This window comes from Chroicocephalus ridibundus, chromosome 5 (assembly GCF_963924245.1).
Source record: "Chroicocephalus ridibundus chromosome 5, bChrRid1.1, whole genome shotgun sequence".
Classification (NCBI taxonomy): Eukaryota; Metazoa; Chordata; class Aves; order Charadriiformes; family Laridae; genus Chroicocephalus; species Chroicocephalus ridibundus.
The window spans coordinates 6,189,287-6,207,835 of NC_086288.1; the positions used below are offsets into that span (position 1 = coordinate 6,189,287).

An 18,549-nucleotide genomic window follows, 5' to 3' on the forward strand; every position below is an offset into this window, starting at 1 on the left:
AATATGCTACTGCAAGCGCTTCACTTTTGTTGCTCCCTAAGACCACAGGGGCACAGAGATGGGAAAACTGGGGTCAGTCACTCCTGAGAGATGATTCCTGGTATGTATTCTCCAATCCTCCGCATCAGCTAACTAGGACCTATGACTCGCAGCTTCTCCTAATCGTTTTCATGGACTGTTTCAGGCTTGGAAAAGTGCTTCAGTGTGTTCTTTACTGATTTGTGAAGAGCACACGTCTAAGATCGATGCATCTCCTACAAATGCTGCCCCTTTGGTCAAACTAATGAGAGAAGGATAATTGTTCAATAGTTCAATAAATAGAAATAAGCAAACGCCACTGAGCAGCACTTCAGCAAATTTCAGGGTGGCTGACACAGGCAGCTGGTATCATTAGTTGGAAAAACAATGGAATGGACTATCGCAATGACATATTGGAGTCCCCTGGAAGATCAGGAGGGACAAACAATTTAAATACGAGTTTCAGACCATTGCGCTCTTTACTGGGCCCCACTCCCTCCAACATGGCTTGAAACAAGGGCAATTAGTGTTTTCTGGCCCATAGTTACCCTTATTGAAGACTCCAGATTTTCTCTTGATAGTCCTCAGGAGGTTTTATCCCTGGGTTGCGAGCGTATCAGCTACATCAAATAAGGATGTGCTCTAGCTATGGATCCTTGATAGCACCAAGCAGTCCAGGTCATCTGTTTATGCAGGAGTGGCATCCACAGGGAGATGGGAATTTGTAGGGAAACGATTCCTTAGAGTTTCACCGATGCCTTTGGTGGGGAGAAGGTGGTTAGGTGAACCTCATGTGTCAACGTGCATCACTTCGCTAAGAGGTAGAGGCTCAGAAGAGCAGACCCTGGCACATCTATTGTGCACACTTCAGGCGGGGTTCCCCGATGTCGCCATTCAAAGGCAGACGTTGCCAGTCAGGACAAAGTACCGGCATTGCTGTGGTGGGGATTGAGCAGAGCACAAGTGTCCAGTGAATAATTCCCTCCTTCCGGGTGACAAATAAACAGTCCGTTTGACCACGCCACGTCAGTTACCTGTCCAAGTCCATACATTATCGTCTATCGTTAAACACACAGTGCTTTTTAAATACCTTATCGCACGTAAAATGAAATTAGATTTAAAGGCAACTTCCTCTTCTAACTGCCGACTGAAACAGGTGGTTCTAAACCGGAGACAGACAAATATGGAAATAATAAAACCATTTTTTTTTTTATGAGAACAACTTGCTATACACATGAATAGCAACAAATCTCTTTCCTCTTAATCGTCCACCCTGGACTTCAATATTTACAAAAAGAACTATTAAAGCCGGACGGTGCTGTAAAACTCCTGCTTCCCCTCCCCTTCAAGTGTTACGGTGTGAACAAAAGGTCCAACAAGGTGGCGGTTGAAAGCATCGTTTCCCAGAAGCTCGGGGCAGGTTTGCCAATGTTAACTGTTTTTTTCATTGAACACTTGAAGAAAAAAATGTAGGTTCCTTAATAAATACGATGATGGGTAAGTAGACGCTTTTCCTCTAATTAACATACGACCTATGTCTTAGTGTTTTTGAGTATCTCCAGAGCTGTCTTGTGAGGTCAGGATATGTTTTATTAAATCATGAGGTAAGGCCCTTAGATTCTTTTGCTTTGCTTAAATTGTGATTTTAGTTAATCATATGACGTTCCTTTAAATTTGCCTGTATCGGCTGGCAGGGGAGGGATGGCTATAGCTTTTTTTTTCAGTTTTCCTTCCAGTCCGTAGCTCAGACGCGGCTCCGTTCCAGTGATGGGGGTGCTCTGCGTGATGGTGTTACGTTAACTCATGATGGCATCCTTCTAACCTGTGCCGCGATCCAAGCGGAGGGTTACTGCAAGTTACTCTTCTGTTCTCTTTTGCCACAGAACGGACTCTCTCCGCTTCACATGGCGGCCCAGGGGGACCACGTGGAATGCGTCAAACACCTCCTGCAGCACAAAGCTCCCGTGGACGATGTCACACTGGATTACCTGACCGCCCTCCATGTGGCCGCACACTGCGGCCACTATCGTGTCACCAAACTCCTTCTGGACAAGAGAGCAAACCCCAATGCTCGTGCCCTGGTAAACCTGTCCCACCCGTGTCGCGTAACAAAGCTATCCAGGGCAGATGAGTAGCTCTTACCAGTAAAGCTAAGTGAAAACTCCGTCAACAAACTCCCTCAGCCTTAAATAGTTGCAGTAACAACAGGGGTGGTGACACCCGCTGGTTACCAGTGTTGTATCACGTATCGTTAGGCCTAGTCACGGACCACGGGCTGTGGCAAATGGCTGCAGTATTGGGTCTGGAAGCTCTGCAGAGTTCCAAAAATCAGGGCCGTTTCTAGCCGATGGTAACCTGTACGTTGGTATTTCACTGAATTAGGAGTTCAGTTTTCCATACTATGTGATAGGATACACGTATCATTTCTAAGCTTTCAGCTGAATCAGTAAACTAATGGGCATGGAGAAAATACATTAAAAAGCGAATATTCCTGCATTTATCAAATTACGACATTCCCCTCTATTAGGTGCCACTTTTCTTCCTTTTTAAAAAACAGTGCTTCTGATGCTTGCAGGAGAACAGGTATGATTCCTTTCCCTCACTGCTCAGACCGTTACCCCCTAACTGAGAGAAAAACATCACGTTTGGCTTCGGGAACGTATAAAGCTTTCCAGAGCCTTTAATCTATCCAAACCCCAGAGGAGATTCCAATTTTCTCTAATAGGAAGCGTCCCCGTGAGCTGTTAGCTGGATGGAAGTTAAAATACCAATAAATTGCACTCGGTGGGGGAAAGAAAGAGACTGTGAACACTTGAGGTACTTCTGCAGGGCAAGAAGCCTGCCGTTGGCTGCTGTGGTCAGTGCCTCCACAGACCTTCCACCGCAGGCCACCCTGATGTCTTCCCCAGCTTCTCGCCTTCAATATGACCCCCTGTTTTTCTGTGAAGGCTCCCTCTACCCTTTACTTCCTTGGAACTGACTTTATCAACACCATTTTCTTTTGCCCTCTCATTTTTCTTGGCCTCTCTACACCCGCAAACCCCGTAACCCCCCATGCTCCCTCTTCTCATGCTTTTCTTCTTTTGTCTTTCTCGGTATCTTGTTCGCTGGGTTGATATTTTCAAAGCTGTTTTCATCCTCTCTTGTTTTTCTTGCCAGTCTTCTGATTATCTTTAGCTGTACTTTCCCCAGCTACCCACACGTACACATGATACGCTAGCCCCCACATCTTCTTTCTTTCCTTCCATGACCAGAAATACACCTTCTGTTCTTCTCGGAGAAACGTCTGAAACGAAAGGAGAACACCCCCAGGCCGCTGCCTCTCTGCTCTCTTCCCTCCAGACGGGGTTTTGGTTTTTTTTTATTCCCTCTCTCTGGTTTCCTCTCCCGTCAGGGACTTGTCGCCTCTGGCTTGTTTATCGTATTTAATATATTAAATGATGCTCATAGTTTCTGTTAGCGATACGGTTTTTCTCTCCCCCATCAAAGTCTTCCTCACTTAAATAGAAGTAGCAAAATTAAATCAACGCAGACAGTAAAATTAAGCGAAAATACGGAAACTTCTGAAACGGCAACGCTCCCTGTGAAATATGCTGAGAGATGTGCGGGAGGTGAAATATCTAATGGTTTTGATTGGAACCGGAGAAGGCTAATCGCAGGAATAATATTCAGCAGAGTCCTGTGATGGAATAAATTTTGCAAGTAATTCATTTTTGGCTAGATTTAAAAAAAAAAAAAATAAAATAAAAATTGTTAACGTTTGCAAAGTTATTTGGGGATACAAGCACTGTGTGGGTTCTTAGCTTTTTCAATTTGTGTATGCTTTAAAGGACCTTCAAGTCAACTAGTAATTAACATTTCCCTTAATGGAAGCTGACTGTAGAATAATGCGTCCCGTGCCTCTTTCCGTGAACTAAGATTTCCCTGATAAGTTCTGTTTACTGCTAGTTGATTGTTTAGCGATGCTGATCCTTTTCATTCGAAAATCCAGCGATTTTTCAACGTTACCTAAAAACGTTACCTGTGCTCTTCACTAAAAGGTTCACAAACGGTGAATAATGTGTTTTGCTTAGCTTTAGGCGCACGCTTAACCTGCATTAACTGTCACAGTACATAAAAACCTTGGAGTCAAAGCGTGTATTACAGTATAGAGTAGGAAGTCAGGCTTTGATTTGGGCCCCAGCCTTGCCGAATGAGCGTTTCTGAATTAACGAATGCGTGCCGATGGTAAGCACAACACTAAAACTATTGCCTCACAACACAAAGTGCTCGGTTGCAATCCCGATTTTGAGATGTTTGCCTTCCCCAGCTCCCTTTCGTTCCTGTCCCTGCCCCATTTAATTTTAATCCAGACAAGGGCCGAGACCTTGCTTTGCAATGCTTTAGGACTCAGCAGGGCAGGAATAAAGGAAGGAGGGGGCCACAAATACTTCAAGAGTGAAGACTTTGTGTTGTGAAACCGCGGCTGAAGTAGGGATTATTTATTTAGGATACCTGACAGCATGCGTGCAGGCACAAACATGAACACGGCATACCGCAGATCGATGCATAAATATAAAAATAAGTGCACGTAGATGCTTAGGTTACAAGATCTTCTAAAAAGACAAATAAAATAAGGTGGAATCTGGAAGAAGTACTCTGTTCTTTTCCTAGAGAGGTCTAGAATATGCTTTATACTTTTCAAAAGACACTAACTGATTTCAAAGTGATCATTATCATTTCTTATATTTCCCTTGCGTTAGGCAATTTTGGGAACCGCTTTAAGTCGTCCTTACACACACATGTGGGCAACCTTTGGAAGCACATACACGCATGTGCTCACGCAGACACGGGGAAGGCAGAAGGGGCACGTCTGTGTTTGGGTTTTGGAGGTGGAAGTTGAGTTTCTCTCCATGGCCTGAGAAGGAAGCAGCGGCCCTGCTTTTTTCTGCCTCAGCCTCCTGGGAGATGTCCGTAATTCGTAACCTGTTGTGCGTAGAGAACAGTCGCTTCTGGTACTCTAACGCTTCTGCTCCCGGCGTGCCGGCGTGGAGCTGTGTGGGAAGTGTAGCTGCATGTTTTTTAACTAACATGACTGTCTTTTGCACAGAATGGTTTTACTCCACTGCACATTGCCTGCAAGAAAAATCGCATCAAAGTCATGGAACTCCTGGTGAAATATGGGGCTTCAATCCAGGCTATAACAGAGGTAGAAAAACGTTTCATGTCTTGAAGAAACATTCCTTCTCTCCCTCCCTTTTTGCTTCCTTTTGTTCTCTCTCCTGTCACGCCTCACTTTCACTTATCTTTTATTTAAACGAAGAAGCCCCTTCCCTACGCCCGTGCAGAGGAGTAAAACTGCTCTTGCTTTGTTTCGCAGTCGGGCCTCACACCAATACACGTGGCTGCATTTATGGGCCACTTGAACATAGTCCTCCTTCTGCTGCAGAACGGAGCCTCTCCCGATGTCACTAACATTGTGAGTATGGCTTTGACTAGAATCCTCTGTGCGATACCTCCTCCAGAAAGGGTCTGGCCTGCCGCGTGGCTCAACCAAAGGTCACATTTTGATGATACTTTAGGACTTTGTCGCATTTTAGGACAAATCAATCTAGAAGCGAAGAGGGGAAGGTGGTGATTGTATATGCATTGTTGCACCAGGGGACATTTAAATCGGATATCAGGACAAATTCCTTCACCAGAAGGGTTATCAAGCATTGGAACAGACTGCCCAGGGGAGTGGTGGGGTCGCCATCCCTGGAGGTATTTAAAAGACGGGCAGACGTGGTGCTGAGGGACGTGGTGGGTTTGGCAGTGTTGGGTTAATGGTTGGACTTCAAGGTCCCTTCCAGCCTAGACGATCCCATGATTATAAGCCATCTGCGGTTTCGTGTATTCTTCAGCACTGCTTGAGTAGGTAGAGTTTCCCGTAGAAACAGGCAAAGCTCACCAAATACATCCAAACCTGATGGTGAGCCAAGTCACAGGGAAGCCTGTGTTTCCGTTCTAAAGGATGAAGTTGAAGTCCAAATGGCTCTGATTTCTGCTCGCATAGCTTCACTGGCTGCCACGAAATTGCGTCAGTTGTATCAAAGGCTGTAAAACCCTTAAAACCTAACAACGAAACAAAAAGTAAAAACGTTAAACTGGAGATGTTCCTCTTACACAGGAAATTCCAGGAACCGGTGCCTTTCGAAAGAACGTGCTTAAATCTAGAAAATGTGACCTTTGGGAGGGAACACAAAATGCAGAACCTGAGTTACCACAGAAATCAGTGTTTGTATACCAATAGCCTAGTTACCAAGGAGAAGGTGGTGGTGATAGTTTTCTGAGCTGTATTTCATAGATATATCTTACTGGTGGAATTTGTCGGTATAAACAAATAATTCAACTTAATGACCGCCTGCGCTTTGAAAGCGGCTTTTTACCAGTAAATAATGTTATAGATGAGCGTTCCCAACAACAAAACAGCAGCACAAAATTTAGTAAGGCGGGTACGCTGGACTCATCGGGTTTTCTCAGTCAGAAAAATCTTATATGGAACCTACTAAAAACGTTGAGCGCACCGAGTTGTTTGCTGGAACCGTTACAACAGACTTTTCTTGACAAAGTCTCTTACTGCTTTCATACTTTTTTCTAGAAGCAATCTTTCTATCGAAACTTCATTGATAATAGGAAAGCCAACAAGAAATTCTTGTGGAAGCGATTAAAAGTATTGTGTTCCTGGACATTTGTGCGCAAAGTTTAACGCTTTCCAATTTATGCTACACAGGTGTCTTGGCTTTTACTTGGTGAGCTAAAGTTCCCTGATGAATTACTAACTGTTTCCGAAAGCTAAATTGCGTGGCTAATTCAAGTACAAAAGGGTCTTCATAGAAATTTGATCTTTAGAGCGTGTGAAATGTAAGCTTTATTCACATTTTGAACAGCTCGTTCTTCAGGTAATAAAGTTTATATGGATGAAATTCTCTATTAAGGTTTGTAGCTAGGGCTGGGGGGTTTTGTTTGTTGCCTGCTTACTAATCACAGCTGGTAATACGATGTTAATTTTAAAATGACAAGATAAATCAACTCCTGCTGAAGAGGGATTGCATTAATTAGAAGTTCATAATAGTAGGCAAGCTCAGGCTTCTTCTTTTCCTACATCTAGACGAAGGGCAAGAAGACACGATTCCGGATTCTGATGCAGAGTGTTCATTTTGGCAGTTGCAGTTTAACTTGATAGTCCTGGGGGTAAGAGCCTTATGACAGAATAAACGCCAGCTCTAGAGTAAGGAGAAGGAACAATTAACACGAAGAAGTGTTTCAGTCCTGCTGTGTTATCCTAACAGATAAATACAGAGCTCCTGGTTGCGGAACCGGCCCAGTGCCTGATGTACCAGAGACCGATGAGCTGCACAGGGGACTGTTTTAGTCCACCTTAGGGCAGTGCCCCCAAAGAACGTTGGGCTGAAAAATTCAGCTAGAAACACCACCGTCAAGGAGTACTCGCTTTCAGCGTTCCTTCGCAAACCTATGCCAAGAGGGAATGCTTTGAATGTGTCACGCATCCTTCGTTATCCTGGTCTGAAATGCCACGTCGCTCCAGTCAGCTTTCCAAAATTTCATATTCTACTTCAAAGCCTGTGGGCTGCCAAAGGCTTGAAACAAGATTCATTCCCTAGCCTGCAGACCGAGCCACGCTGCTGAGCATAGATTTTAGACGTTTCGTATGCTGGCTCGCTTGTGCGCAGCCATCGCAAGGCCCTTTAATGCTGCCAGCTCCACACAGTGTGCAGGAAGAGACCATCTGGAAAAATACCCCTTTCCATCTTAAGGCTCCTGTACCTCAAAATCCCTTGAGAGAGACAGGCGCAATATACTCTGACCTCCTGTGCAGTGCACAAGCTGATGCACTGTTATGTAGAAAGATGAGGAACGTGTGTGACCAGGGGAGTCCGTACTGGCTGAGAGAGCTGGGGTTGTTCAGCCTGGAGAAGAGAAGGCTCCAGGGAGACCTTCGAGCCTCTTCCAGTCCCTAAAGGGGCTCCAGGAAAGCTGGGGAGGGACTCTGGAGCAGGGAGGGGAGCCATAGGACTAGGGAGAACGGTTTTAATCTGGAAGGGGGAAGACTGAGATGAGATCTGAGGAAGAAATTCCTCACTGTGGGGGTGGTGAGCCCCTGGCCCAGGTTGCCCGGAGAAGCTGTGGCTGCCCCATCCCTGGAGGCGTTCAAGGCCAGGTTGGACGGGGCTTGGAGCAACCTGGGCTGGTGGGAGGTGTCCCTGCCCATGGCAATGAGGATGTAACTAGATGACCTCTAAGGTCCCTTCCAACCCAAACCATTCTACGATCCTATGAAGCCAGGTTCTCAGCTGGCGGAAAGGCGGGTTTCTGCACGAGTTGCCGTGGGTGGAATTTCCACCGTCAGAGCTCCTCTCTTTCTTTTCGGAGGTTTAGGGCACTGAAACGTTTTTGTTTTTCTGCAGCGTGGAGAAACTGCGTTGCACATGGCGGCACGTGCTGGGCAGGTGGAAGTCGTTCGCTGCCTCCTGAGAAACGGGGCCCTGGTTGATGCCCGAGCCAGGGTAGGTGTTCTGCTTACATTTTTTTTTTTTTGCTTTCTCTTACTCAGAACCGTAGCTGAGGAGGAGCTAGGGAGGAGCAGTTTCGTTTTTATTTAGCTGTTGGTTCAATATTAAGCACGCCTAAAACCATTCCTGAAAAACGGTAACCTGTTTATGCATAGATCTTCCAAAGGGAATGTGTGGTGGGCAGCTCAGCCCTGCTCGGTCATCTGCTTACTGCCCCGACAGCAAGACGGAGGAAATGGAAGGGCAAAAGTGAGAAAATGTCTTGGGTTGGGATAAAGACAGTTTAATAGGTGAAGGAGAGAGAAGAAAACCCCATAAACCGACTCCATAAGTGACGTGAATGCAGACACTCACTGCCTCCCACAAGCAGACCGATGCCCAGCCAGTCTCCGAGCAACAGATCCTTTGGAAAAATTCAGCCCTTAGTTTTATTGCCGAGCATGTCGTTATATGGTATGGGCTGTCTCTTCGGTCAGTTCGGGCCAGCTGTCCTGGCTGTGTCCCCTCCCAACCCCTTGCTCACCCCCAGCCTGTTCCCTGGGGAGGCAAAAGGAGAAACAGAAAAAAACCTTGGTGCTGTGTAAGCACTGTTCAGCGAGAACTAAAACGCTGGTGCGTTATCAACGCTGTCTTGGTCAGAAATCTAAAACAGAGCACCACGCGGGCTGCTGGGACGAAAATTAACTCCATCAGAGCTAGACCCAGCACAACGCGCCTGAGTCAGACCAGCAGGAGCTATTCTATCCGAGCAAGGAGGCACACAGCCGTGTCCTAAAGCCAAACACCAGAAGTTCTGAGAGCAGTTGGTGCCGGATTTTGAGACCCAAGGGGACCGTTTGCAGAGCAAGGTACAGCTGTTGGAAAACAAATTAAGAACACAAAGCGGGGGCGAGCGATGCTTACGGCGATGTGCGATATCTGCGTGATAAAAGGAAAAAACAGTGGTTTTCTTCATAGTTCTTTCTGTTCTAGTAAGACATTGCTGAAGCTCATTGTAAAAACGAACCCACGAGCCCTCCTTCTCTGCCTTTATTTTGTACTATTACTTCCTATGATTTTTGCAAGACAAATGTATAGGTAGACCTATTGGGATCAACCAGAATATTGTGTTGAGGGTGGTTCTACCTGCGCTGATTATCTACTCGATTTGAGTTGTAGGAAGAACAGACTCCACTGCACATCGCTTCTCGCTTGGGCAAAACGGAGATCGTCCAACTTCTGCTCCAGCACATGGCCCACCCTGACGCCGCAACAACTAACGGGTACACTCCGCTCCACATCTCCGCCCGAGAGGGGCAAGTTGATGTCGCATCCGTTCTCCTGGAGGCAGGTGCCTCGCACTCCATGTCCACCAAAGTAAGACAAAATGCTTTACGTCCGTGTTCCAGGCAGTGCGTTCCAGGAATGTACTTTCACACCAAGAAACTGAGATAGTTTGGGTCTTTTTTTTTGTTCTTGCGTAATCAGCAGCGATCCGATAGACATTAGGAAGAAGTTCTTTACACTGAGGGTGGTGAGACACTGGCCCAGGTTGCCCAGAGAGGTGGTGGAGGCCCCGTGCCTGGAGACGTTCAACGCCAGGCTTGATGAGGCTCTGAGCAACCTGATCTAGTTGAAGATGTCCCTGCTGACTGCAGGGGGGTTGGACTAAATGACCTTTAAAGGTCCCTTCCAACCCAACAGATTCTATGATTCTGTGATTCTATGAGGTAACATATGAGAAGTTAATCAAATTTTGACACATTTTGCTGTCATCTGAAGCTGGGAGTTTGGTTCCCACTGGAGCCAAATGCAGATCATGGTAAATACATGGTCCCAACGCGTTTAAAATGTACACAAAGTCCTTGTTTCTCTCTTTCCCTTCGTGTTATGGGTGGGGCTTTTTTGGCCAAAACTTTCAAAAAAGAAAAAGGGGATGACAACAGCACTTTTTTTTTATGAACAGGCCTGCTTATTCTTCAATATCTTGTTTATTTAAATAGTAAAATAATTCTGGTCTCTGCTAGCTGAAGGCAATGTTCCTAAAACATCCAAGTCAGCATCTGTCCGGTCGCATCTGATGTCGAATCTATTTTCAGTGGTTGTATAAATGAGGTGTCATATGACAAAACAGGCCGTTTTGTCTGGGCTTATAAAAGAAATAGTCTGCAGAATCATTATTGTTTTGTTATCCAAAAATGTTTATGAGTAGATTCCTAACAGTGCTGAACACGTGAGAAAATAGATAGCTGAATGAATAGAATTAGGTGCTGAGATATCTTTTCCAAATTTATTCACATGCGCTGAAGTGAGAATCACTTAATTCTCAGTATTGTTTTCGTCTTTAAAAGTACCCCTGATTTTACAGCTGGAGCTTAAAAAAATATTTCTCGACACTGGGGTGTCTTCCAGGATTTAGAAGACTAAACCAGCAATTTTCAAATTATGATCCACGGATTACGGGGAATGCTTGCTGTTCTCCTTTTATCCAGCTGTTAAATCACATTAAAATGGCTAAAAATACACTAAATGCTTTCCTAATTTCCCATATTGCTTTATGGCAATTGCTTTAGTACTGCAGGAACGTTCTGTAATTATGGATAGGAGAAGATGTACTCCACTAGATAATCTCTGTACAAACCTGTGATCATGAACTGGAAATACTTGAGATTCCCTGACGTAAACCCTTTCTGAGGTGGGATTTAATGGAACAAGATGATAACGATAATGAACATTTCACATCACTTACGTGTCAGGCAAATAGGTCACTGTAGCTCCCCGGAATTACTGTCAGGGCAGCGGTGCGGTCTGCCACCTACTGTCTTCCATCCATGAGTTTTCTTTATCGATGCGGGTTTTTTTAAATTAAAAGAGCAGGCAAAAAGCATGTTTACCACCCGCGCTGTACCAACGAGCATTATTAAAACAAATAGAAAAGGACTCTTTTGAAAAGACACAAGATTTTTAGCCTTGCCACAGTGTGTTTCCCAAAGCACTGCCGTTGAGTCAGGCGTGACTTTTTTAGCTGCAGTTCGGAGGCTGCAGCAGAACTGAGTGACTTTATGGATCCACGAGTCCAAAAAAAAAATCCTTCTTCAACAAACTCCAACGGAGAGGAGTACGAAGTTTGGAGCTTTTCTCGTTGAGTTTAGTTGGTGTTTCATTGTTACTGGCGACAGTTGATACGGGAAATACTTCTAAAGCTGTCATCGTGAAACTGAAAAGTGCAGCTGGTTGGGAGTAGAAATTTGAACAAGTGCTTTCCTTGCCCACACACACAGAGTCTGTGTCAGATACAATGTCTGCCACCCTGACAGCTCGTACAGAGGAAAAAATAATAAAAGACAAAGTATTTCCTCTGTATTTTATGCTTCCTAAACTGCTTTCAAGAGGTGATGCTCTTTCTAGGTGTGGCTGTTGATTCTGCGAGCTAGAATATAGGTTGAAGAGTAAGCGCTTAATACGTAGTTCTTAAAGGAGAGATATCAGCACGGCCTTTAATGCAAGCATCTGCTTTATTGTCTCCTGGAATTTTTCAGAAGGGATTCACGCCTTTGCACGTGGCGGCCAAATACGGGAGCCTGGAAGTGGCCAAACTCCTGCTGCAGCGTCGCGCCTCTCCCGATTCAGCCGGCAAGGTACGGACGAGAAAGAAAAAGACAAAATCGGCGGCGTTTTGGATTCTTCCTTAGGAGAATGAACTGTGTGAAACGTGCGCACGAAGGAAGGCTGCGGCTGCTTTCGCCTGGTGGCTTTGGCTTTGTTAGGGTCGCCTTCCCCCAGGGGTTGTGTGTGCTGGTTGTGGAACTGAGTGTGTCGGGTTCGGGTCCCCGCCAAAATCCCGATGGATAAACACGGGGACAAGGCCTGGTTTCCCCCCCATGCTGCGGGAATTGCTTAGCGCGGGCTCTGGGGAGATGGAAACCACCGGGCCGCCCCGATTCACGCTCCTCCACCGCTTCTCCCCCGCTAATGGCCGCCCGCCCGCCGCAGCCTTGCCCGGCGCCCCTCGCTCCCTGCCCATCACCTCACGCACTAATGTCCCCCTCCTGCGCGCCCAGCCTAACGCCATAACCGCCCTTACAGAACGGCCTCACCCCTCTCCATGTGGCGGCCCATTACGACAACCAGAAGGTGGCCCTGCTGCTGCTGGAGAAGGGGGCTTCCCCCCATGCGACCGCCAAGGTGAGCTCCCATCGCCCGCCTGAGGAACCCCGGCCACCGGGAGGGCAGCCCGGCCTGCGCCTTGCCCCACCATGGGTCTCTCACAGCCCGTGTTTGTGAGCTTCCGTCGTAGCAGGAGGCCACCTTAGTATTGTATAATATTAGTTAGCTCTGGGGGCCTCCGACATCAGAAGGACACGGAGCTGTTGGAGCGTGTAGAGAGGAGGCCCCGGAGACGGTGGGAGGGCTGGAGCCCCTCTGCTGTGAGGACAGGCTGAGAGAGCCGGGGGGGTTCAGCCTGGAGAAGAGAAGGCTCCGGGGAGACCTTCCAGCCCCTTCCAGTCCCTAAAGGGGCTCCAGGAAAGCTGGGGAGGGACTCTGGAGAAGGGAGGGGAGCCACGGGACAAGGGGGAACAGTTTTACGCTGAAAGAGGGGAGATTGAGATGAGATAATTAGGAGGAAATCCTTTGCTGTGAGGGTGGTGAGCCCCTGGCCCAGGTTGCCCAGAGAAGCTGTGGCTGCCCCATCCCTGGAGATGTTCAAGGCCAGGTCGGACGGGGCTTGGAGCAACCTGGGCTGGTGGGAGGTGTCCCTGCCCAGGGCAGGGGGGTTGGAGCTGGATGGGCTTTAAGGCCCTTTCCAACTCCAACCATTCTGTGAGTCTAAAGGTGGGAAGTTGTCTTGTTGCCAGAAAGTACCATCAATGCCATTCTGCTTTGCTTGAATGGTTAATTTGATCAGAAGAGCATTCCTCCCTATTGCTGTTTCCAGCCGGTGCCGTGACTGACACATGTATCAAAATTCCATATGCAAACACACCTCTACCCACGTGCTCCAAAAAAGCAAAATGCAATGAAGAGCGTGCACCCATCGCTCGTCACGGAGAATGTCACTCATCAGTCAAAACTGAATATTTACAAGAGGTTATTCGAAATGTAGGATTCAAACGTGGGATAATTTGAAGGTATCAGCTGAACATTCCTGCTCACCCTAGCGAGGGCTGGCTTTGTTCCAGTTTAGATGGCGAAAATAACAGACAGACAAAGCGACACAACAGCAGGGCCCCGTGAGACACGTCTGGCCTTGAAAATTTAATGAACTCTCATCCCTAGTAAGAAGGGGTAACGTGAAATAATACTGTTATATGGTGTCTGACTTGCTGGGCTTACATGGCTGTTGCGTTAACTTGATTCTCTTTTTGTTTCCTGACTGGTGTTAGAATGGCTACACCCCTCTGCATATTGCTGCCAAGAAAAATCAGATGCAGATAGCTACCACTCTGTTGAACTATGGGGCCGAGACCAACATTTTGACCAAGCAGGGAGTCACCCCGCTTCATTTGGCCTCCCAAGAAGGTCATACTGACATGGTGACCTTGCTTTTGGAGAAAGGATCCAATATCCATGTGGCAACAAAGGTAACTCACAACTGGAGACAAAGTACGGTGGGAGGGAGTAGCCAGTAAGACGCAAAGTGCGGTGTAGGAATGATGTCGCGTTGTTTGTGGGCCCATGGGTGGATTTAACAACACGTATCAGAAACCTGAGAGCTTGAACCTAAAATAGTTCGGTGTTCTTGCCAGCAGGGACTCTTTCCCCCATATATTTACCCTTCAGTCTTCTTTGCAAGTGGAAGAAATTGGCAGTGTCTGGCCAATAACAAAACAACGTTATCAGCGGAGTAGCGAGTGAGAAAAATCCTGTGGAGGACCTTTCTGATTTTTTTGGCTTTTTTTTGATGATTGTACGTGACAGCTTTTTCATAGAAAACAAGTTCCTCACAAAACCCCCATTACTCCGGATCTTCACAGGTCACCAGATTTATCCAGGCATGTATGTAAGGCTTATTTACTGAAGGTCAAAAGCCTGCCGCTTTTGTTCACGCAAGTCAAAATAGAAGGCTCAGGTCTCTCCTTGTCTGACATTAATGTACGATGCTACTTACCCAGTGAGAAACAAGGTGATTTTCATTTCTCTTACAAAATATGTTCCCTGCCTTGTTCACAGGCAAGTACTTGTGCGTGATCACGGTGAGCTTTTAGTTAAAGGCTTCATCCATGTCCTCAGCATCTTTGAATGGGATCTATTTCTGGAGTTATTTTCTTCATTCTGACTCGTGCCCGCAGTGGTCAAGGTTCCCTCTCCTGTCTGAGGAGTGGGAAGCGCAGTCAATGCGCTTCCCTAATTTATTAATGGGCTCCTCAGCTCCCCGAGTGACGTTATTGTATAAAATCCGAGTGTGATCACTGATGCCTGAAAGTTTTACTCTGTGGTTACACTGATGTAATTGCTTTGGAGCTGTTTGTCAGCCGGAACAGGAGAAACATCGACTCTACTTTGTTTAAAAAAACCACCCATGCTTAGAAGCTGTGGTTAGGATCTCTTCATGTTTTAAAGATGAGAAAGTGGGAAAGTCTAGATTTCTTTCCTCATATAAAGTAGGCTTTTTTTCTTATTGATTGATTGATTGATTGATTGATTTTGTATATTCCACCTCCAGACTGGACTGACATCCTTACACCTTGCAGCTCAAGAGGATAAAGTGAATGTAGCTGAAATACTCACAAAACACGGTGCAAACCAAGATGCTCAGACAAAGGTAAGTCATGGAGTGGCTGCTGTCTCCAGCGTGCCGAAGGATGCTGCCACTGTAAAAGGGATGTTCCACTGAGCTTGCAGTTTTACTTCTTTATTCTCTTATTGTAGCTCGGTTACACACCTTTAATCGTGGCGTGTCACTATGGAAACATCAAAATGGTGAATTTTCTTCTCAAGCAGGGAGCAAATGTCAATGCGAAAACCAAGGTAAAGTATTTTTCGTTGCTTGTTTTTGCTCTTTATTATGAACCTGGTAACCAAGCACTACGCATACATACCATAGGTGCCTCCTCACTAGGAAACTATAATTATTGCGTGGTAGGTGGCAACATACGGCGATTTGTGGCTGGAGTGGAACGCCTTCGCTCTGCGACATCTCATTGTGTAGTGTTCACAAAAGCAAGGTCAGGTAACTCTTTGGGCGTGTGAAAGAAGGAGGTAGAGAATAAATTTCATTCATTTTTTTCCCTTTTTACTTGCAGCCTTAACAAACGCGAGCGTGTTTCTGATCTCGTTTACACGTGGCTTACACCAGCGTAATACCGGTGTGCTGCCAAACTAGGAAGTAACAATTCAGACACTTGGAGGGTGATGCCGGGTTCTCTCCAATCTGCTGGGAGAAGAGTGGGAAGAACTACTGCTGGGCGAAGCGTGGGTGGCATGACTCGGGGAGAGGAAGCAGCTGTGGTGGGGGAATGCAGTTTACCGAAGACAGATCTGGGGTTTTTTTTGAGGGGAAAGTGGGTACAATTTTACTGACCGGTTATACTGAAAAGGACCTGACTGCCTACAGCCAGAGCCTGAATGAACTCCACTGACTTCAGCAGTTTCTTCCAGTATAAACTGGTAGGCGCAACACCTGAGTGTGATGCATCTTGTAGCAAGAATTGGCTGTCTCCTGAGTCCAGTTTTGGGCACCTCAGTAGGAGAGAGATCTCGAGGTGCTGGAGCGAGGGCAGAGGAGGGCAACGAAGCTGGTGAAGGGCCTGGAGAATAAATCTGATGAGGGGCGATTGAAGGAGCCGGGACTGTTTAGTTTGAGGAAGAGGAGGCTGAGGGGGGACCTCATCGCTCTCTACAACTACTTGAAAGGCCATTGTAGAGAGGCTGGTGCTGGTCTCTTCTCGCAGGTAATGAGTGATAGAACAAGAGGGAATGGCTTCAAGCTGCAGCAGGGTAGGTTTAGGCTGGACATTAGGAAAAAATTCTTCACAGAAAGAGCGGCCAGACACTGGAATAGGCTGCCCAGGGAGGTGGCGGAGTCGCCATCCCTGAATGCGTTTAAGACTCGTTTAGATGTCGTGTTGGGGGATATGGTGTAGGGGAGAACTTTGTAGAGAGGGGCTGATGGTTGGATTCAATGATCCCAAGGGTCTTTTCCAACCTGAATGATTCTATGATTCTATACACAAAGAGGTTCCGGTGACAGCAACAGTGTGTCGCATCACCTTTGTCAGAAAGAGAAGGCTAACTCAGGAGCTGCAGGGCTTCAGTTTAGCTAAAGCTGGCTTCAGACAAGAGCTAGCTACCAGCTTCAGACTGGATGTCTTGGGATCAACATCAAGAAGTCCATAAATATTTCTGGTGATGTACTTAGTGAGTCCCAATAAACCACAGGCTTGCGGTCCCTCTGGCCAGCTCCTCTGTCCCCAGCTGGGACCTATGGGATGGATTAGTTTCTCAAAGCAGCACCGTTTCATCCCAGTGGTCGCAGCCGCATGTGGTAAGAAACAGCAAAGTAAATAAAATAAAAAGAAGCTGGCCCATCCCTCGTGAGATCACCCGGAATCGATGGGCAAAACCCAGGGATTCCAAAAGAACAGGCAACACGACTAGAAAAACAGCTGATAAGAATTAATAAAGCAGACGCTAGCAGGATCCAAAGGAGAGCTGCCAAGACACTCAGCTGAGGTATTTGGAGGCTAACTAAAGGGACAGACATACTTGCGTCGTTAGTATTAGGTCTCACTCTAGGTCTAAGGGGCCAGTGGGCCAGATTCTGACGCCATTTCCCCGGGCGTTTCACTTATTTAGAATAATTTCATTGAAGTCAGCAAGTTCGTGTGAGAGTATGGGGCAGCGGTTCTCCAAAATCTCACGCCTAGGGACCATTAAAAATACTGGCAATCTGACAGCTGGGACTGTGGCCTCAGTTTAAAGAGATTCAGAATGAAATAAGTAACCCCTGTTGCAGCTTGGGCTTTAACTAGAGATGTTTGTGGCACCTCCAGTGAAAAATAATACGGCCGAATTCTGGTTTTGAAGGACTACAGTAATACTGAAGTAAAGATAGTGAATTTCCTTTGAGCTACAGCCTACAGTAAAATCCTCCTTCGGTTTCTTAGTAGTCCACGCACCCATAATGTAAATACAAGAACTGTAACGGTTCTGCACTATCGCTATTTAATTAGTAGTACAAAGCGTTACTTGCACCTATTGGTTTTGCAAAAGAGAGAACGCTCCGAGCGCGTCTGCCGCAGCCTGCCCCCAGGCTTCACATAAGCGTGCAGTGAGATCAGCGGGGTGTTTGCTTCCAGTTTATTCTCCGCTTGCTTTCAAAGCCAGTCGCCAGTAATTTTGTAGATGAATTGCCTGACTGGACTTAACACAATACCACCTCTGATCGGCTAGCCGAGGTGTGCTTTGGTTATGTTTCTGCATTGTGTAACGTTAGGATGAATCACTGGAGCAGATGAATGTATGGAGTTTAGCGCGTTTATTAATCCAGACGGTTGTGTACATGTTTTTAAGTGTGATTACAGCTTGGTCAAGCCTTTTGAAGGCAAAGTAAAGCTAAAATTGATTGACATTCCTAATAGGGCTGTGTTAGCCTTTTTAAAAGCAAATAGTCTCAAATCACTGCTGTCAAAAATTTTATGTTTTTTAACTTGGCTCAGACATTTTAAAGACAAATCTTGGGATTCCTGCAGAAAACTCAGATGTGAGAGGAGGAAAACTGTTCTCTGCCTCAGCTCCGATTCTGTGTCCTTAGCATGCCACTGTAAAGTTACTGTCCCTCATTGTTCCTCCCTCTGGTTTAGGAAATGAGGAATTATCTGTCTTTCCAGAGATTGCTTATAGTGTGAGATGAAAGATGATTTGTGGATAAAAACATTATCTTCCTTTATCTTTTCATTAATCTGGGGAAGGAGCGTTATTATTACTGAAGATTTATTATCTTTGGGTCGATCGATGGCATAATTTCCTTTCGAACTGTCTCAAAAGGAGCAGAAGGAAG

The 18,549-nt window shown here is 46.3% G+C and overlaps 1 protein-coding gene across 6 annotated transcripts in view; it reads left to right on the forward strand.

Moving 5' to 3' along the window:
• Window positions 1-18,549, forward strand: part of ANK2 (ankyrin 2) — a 244,781-nt gene that overhangs the window by 140,951 nt on the left and 85,281 nt on the right. For 3 of the 6 annotated variants that reach the window (XM_063337147.1, XM_063337148.1, XM_063337149.1), the window contains exons 11-20: window positions 1,902-2,099; window positions 5,108-5,206; window positions 5,378-5,476; window positions 8,466-8,564; window positions 9,729-9,926; window positions 12,089-12,187; window positions 12,636-12,734; window positions 13,934-14,131; window positions 15,214-15,312; window positions 15,420-15,518. In XM_063337147.1, the coding sequence (XP_063193217.1) occupies window positions 1,902-2,099; window positions 5,108-5,206; window positions 5,378-5,476; window positions 8,466-8,564; window positions 9,729-9,926; window positions 12,089-12,187; window positions 12,636-12,734; window positions 13,934-14,131; window positions 15,214-15,312; window positions 15,420-15,518 (1,287 nt within the window). The remainder of the gene's footprint in view (window positions 1-1,901; window positions 2,100-5,107; window positions 5,207-5,377; window positions 5,477-8,465; window positions 8,565-9,728; window positions 9,927-12,088; window positions 12,188-12,635; window positions 12,735-13,933; window positions 14,132-15,213; window positions 15,313-15,419; window positions 15,519-18,549) is intronic. The other 3 variants (XM_063337150.1, XM_063337152.1, XM_063337153.1) reach the window with 2 other exon arrangements.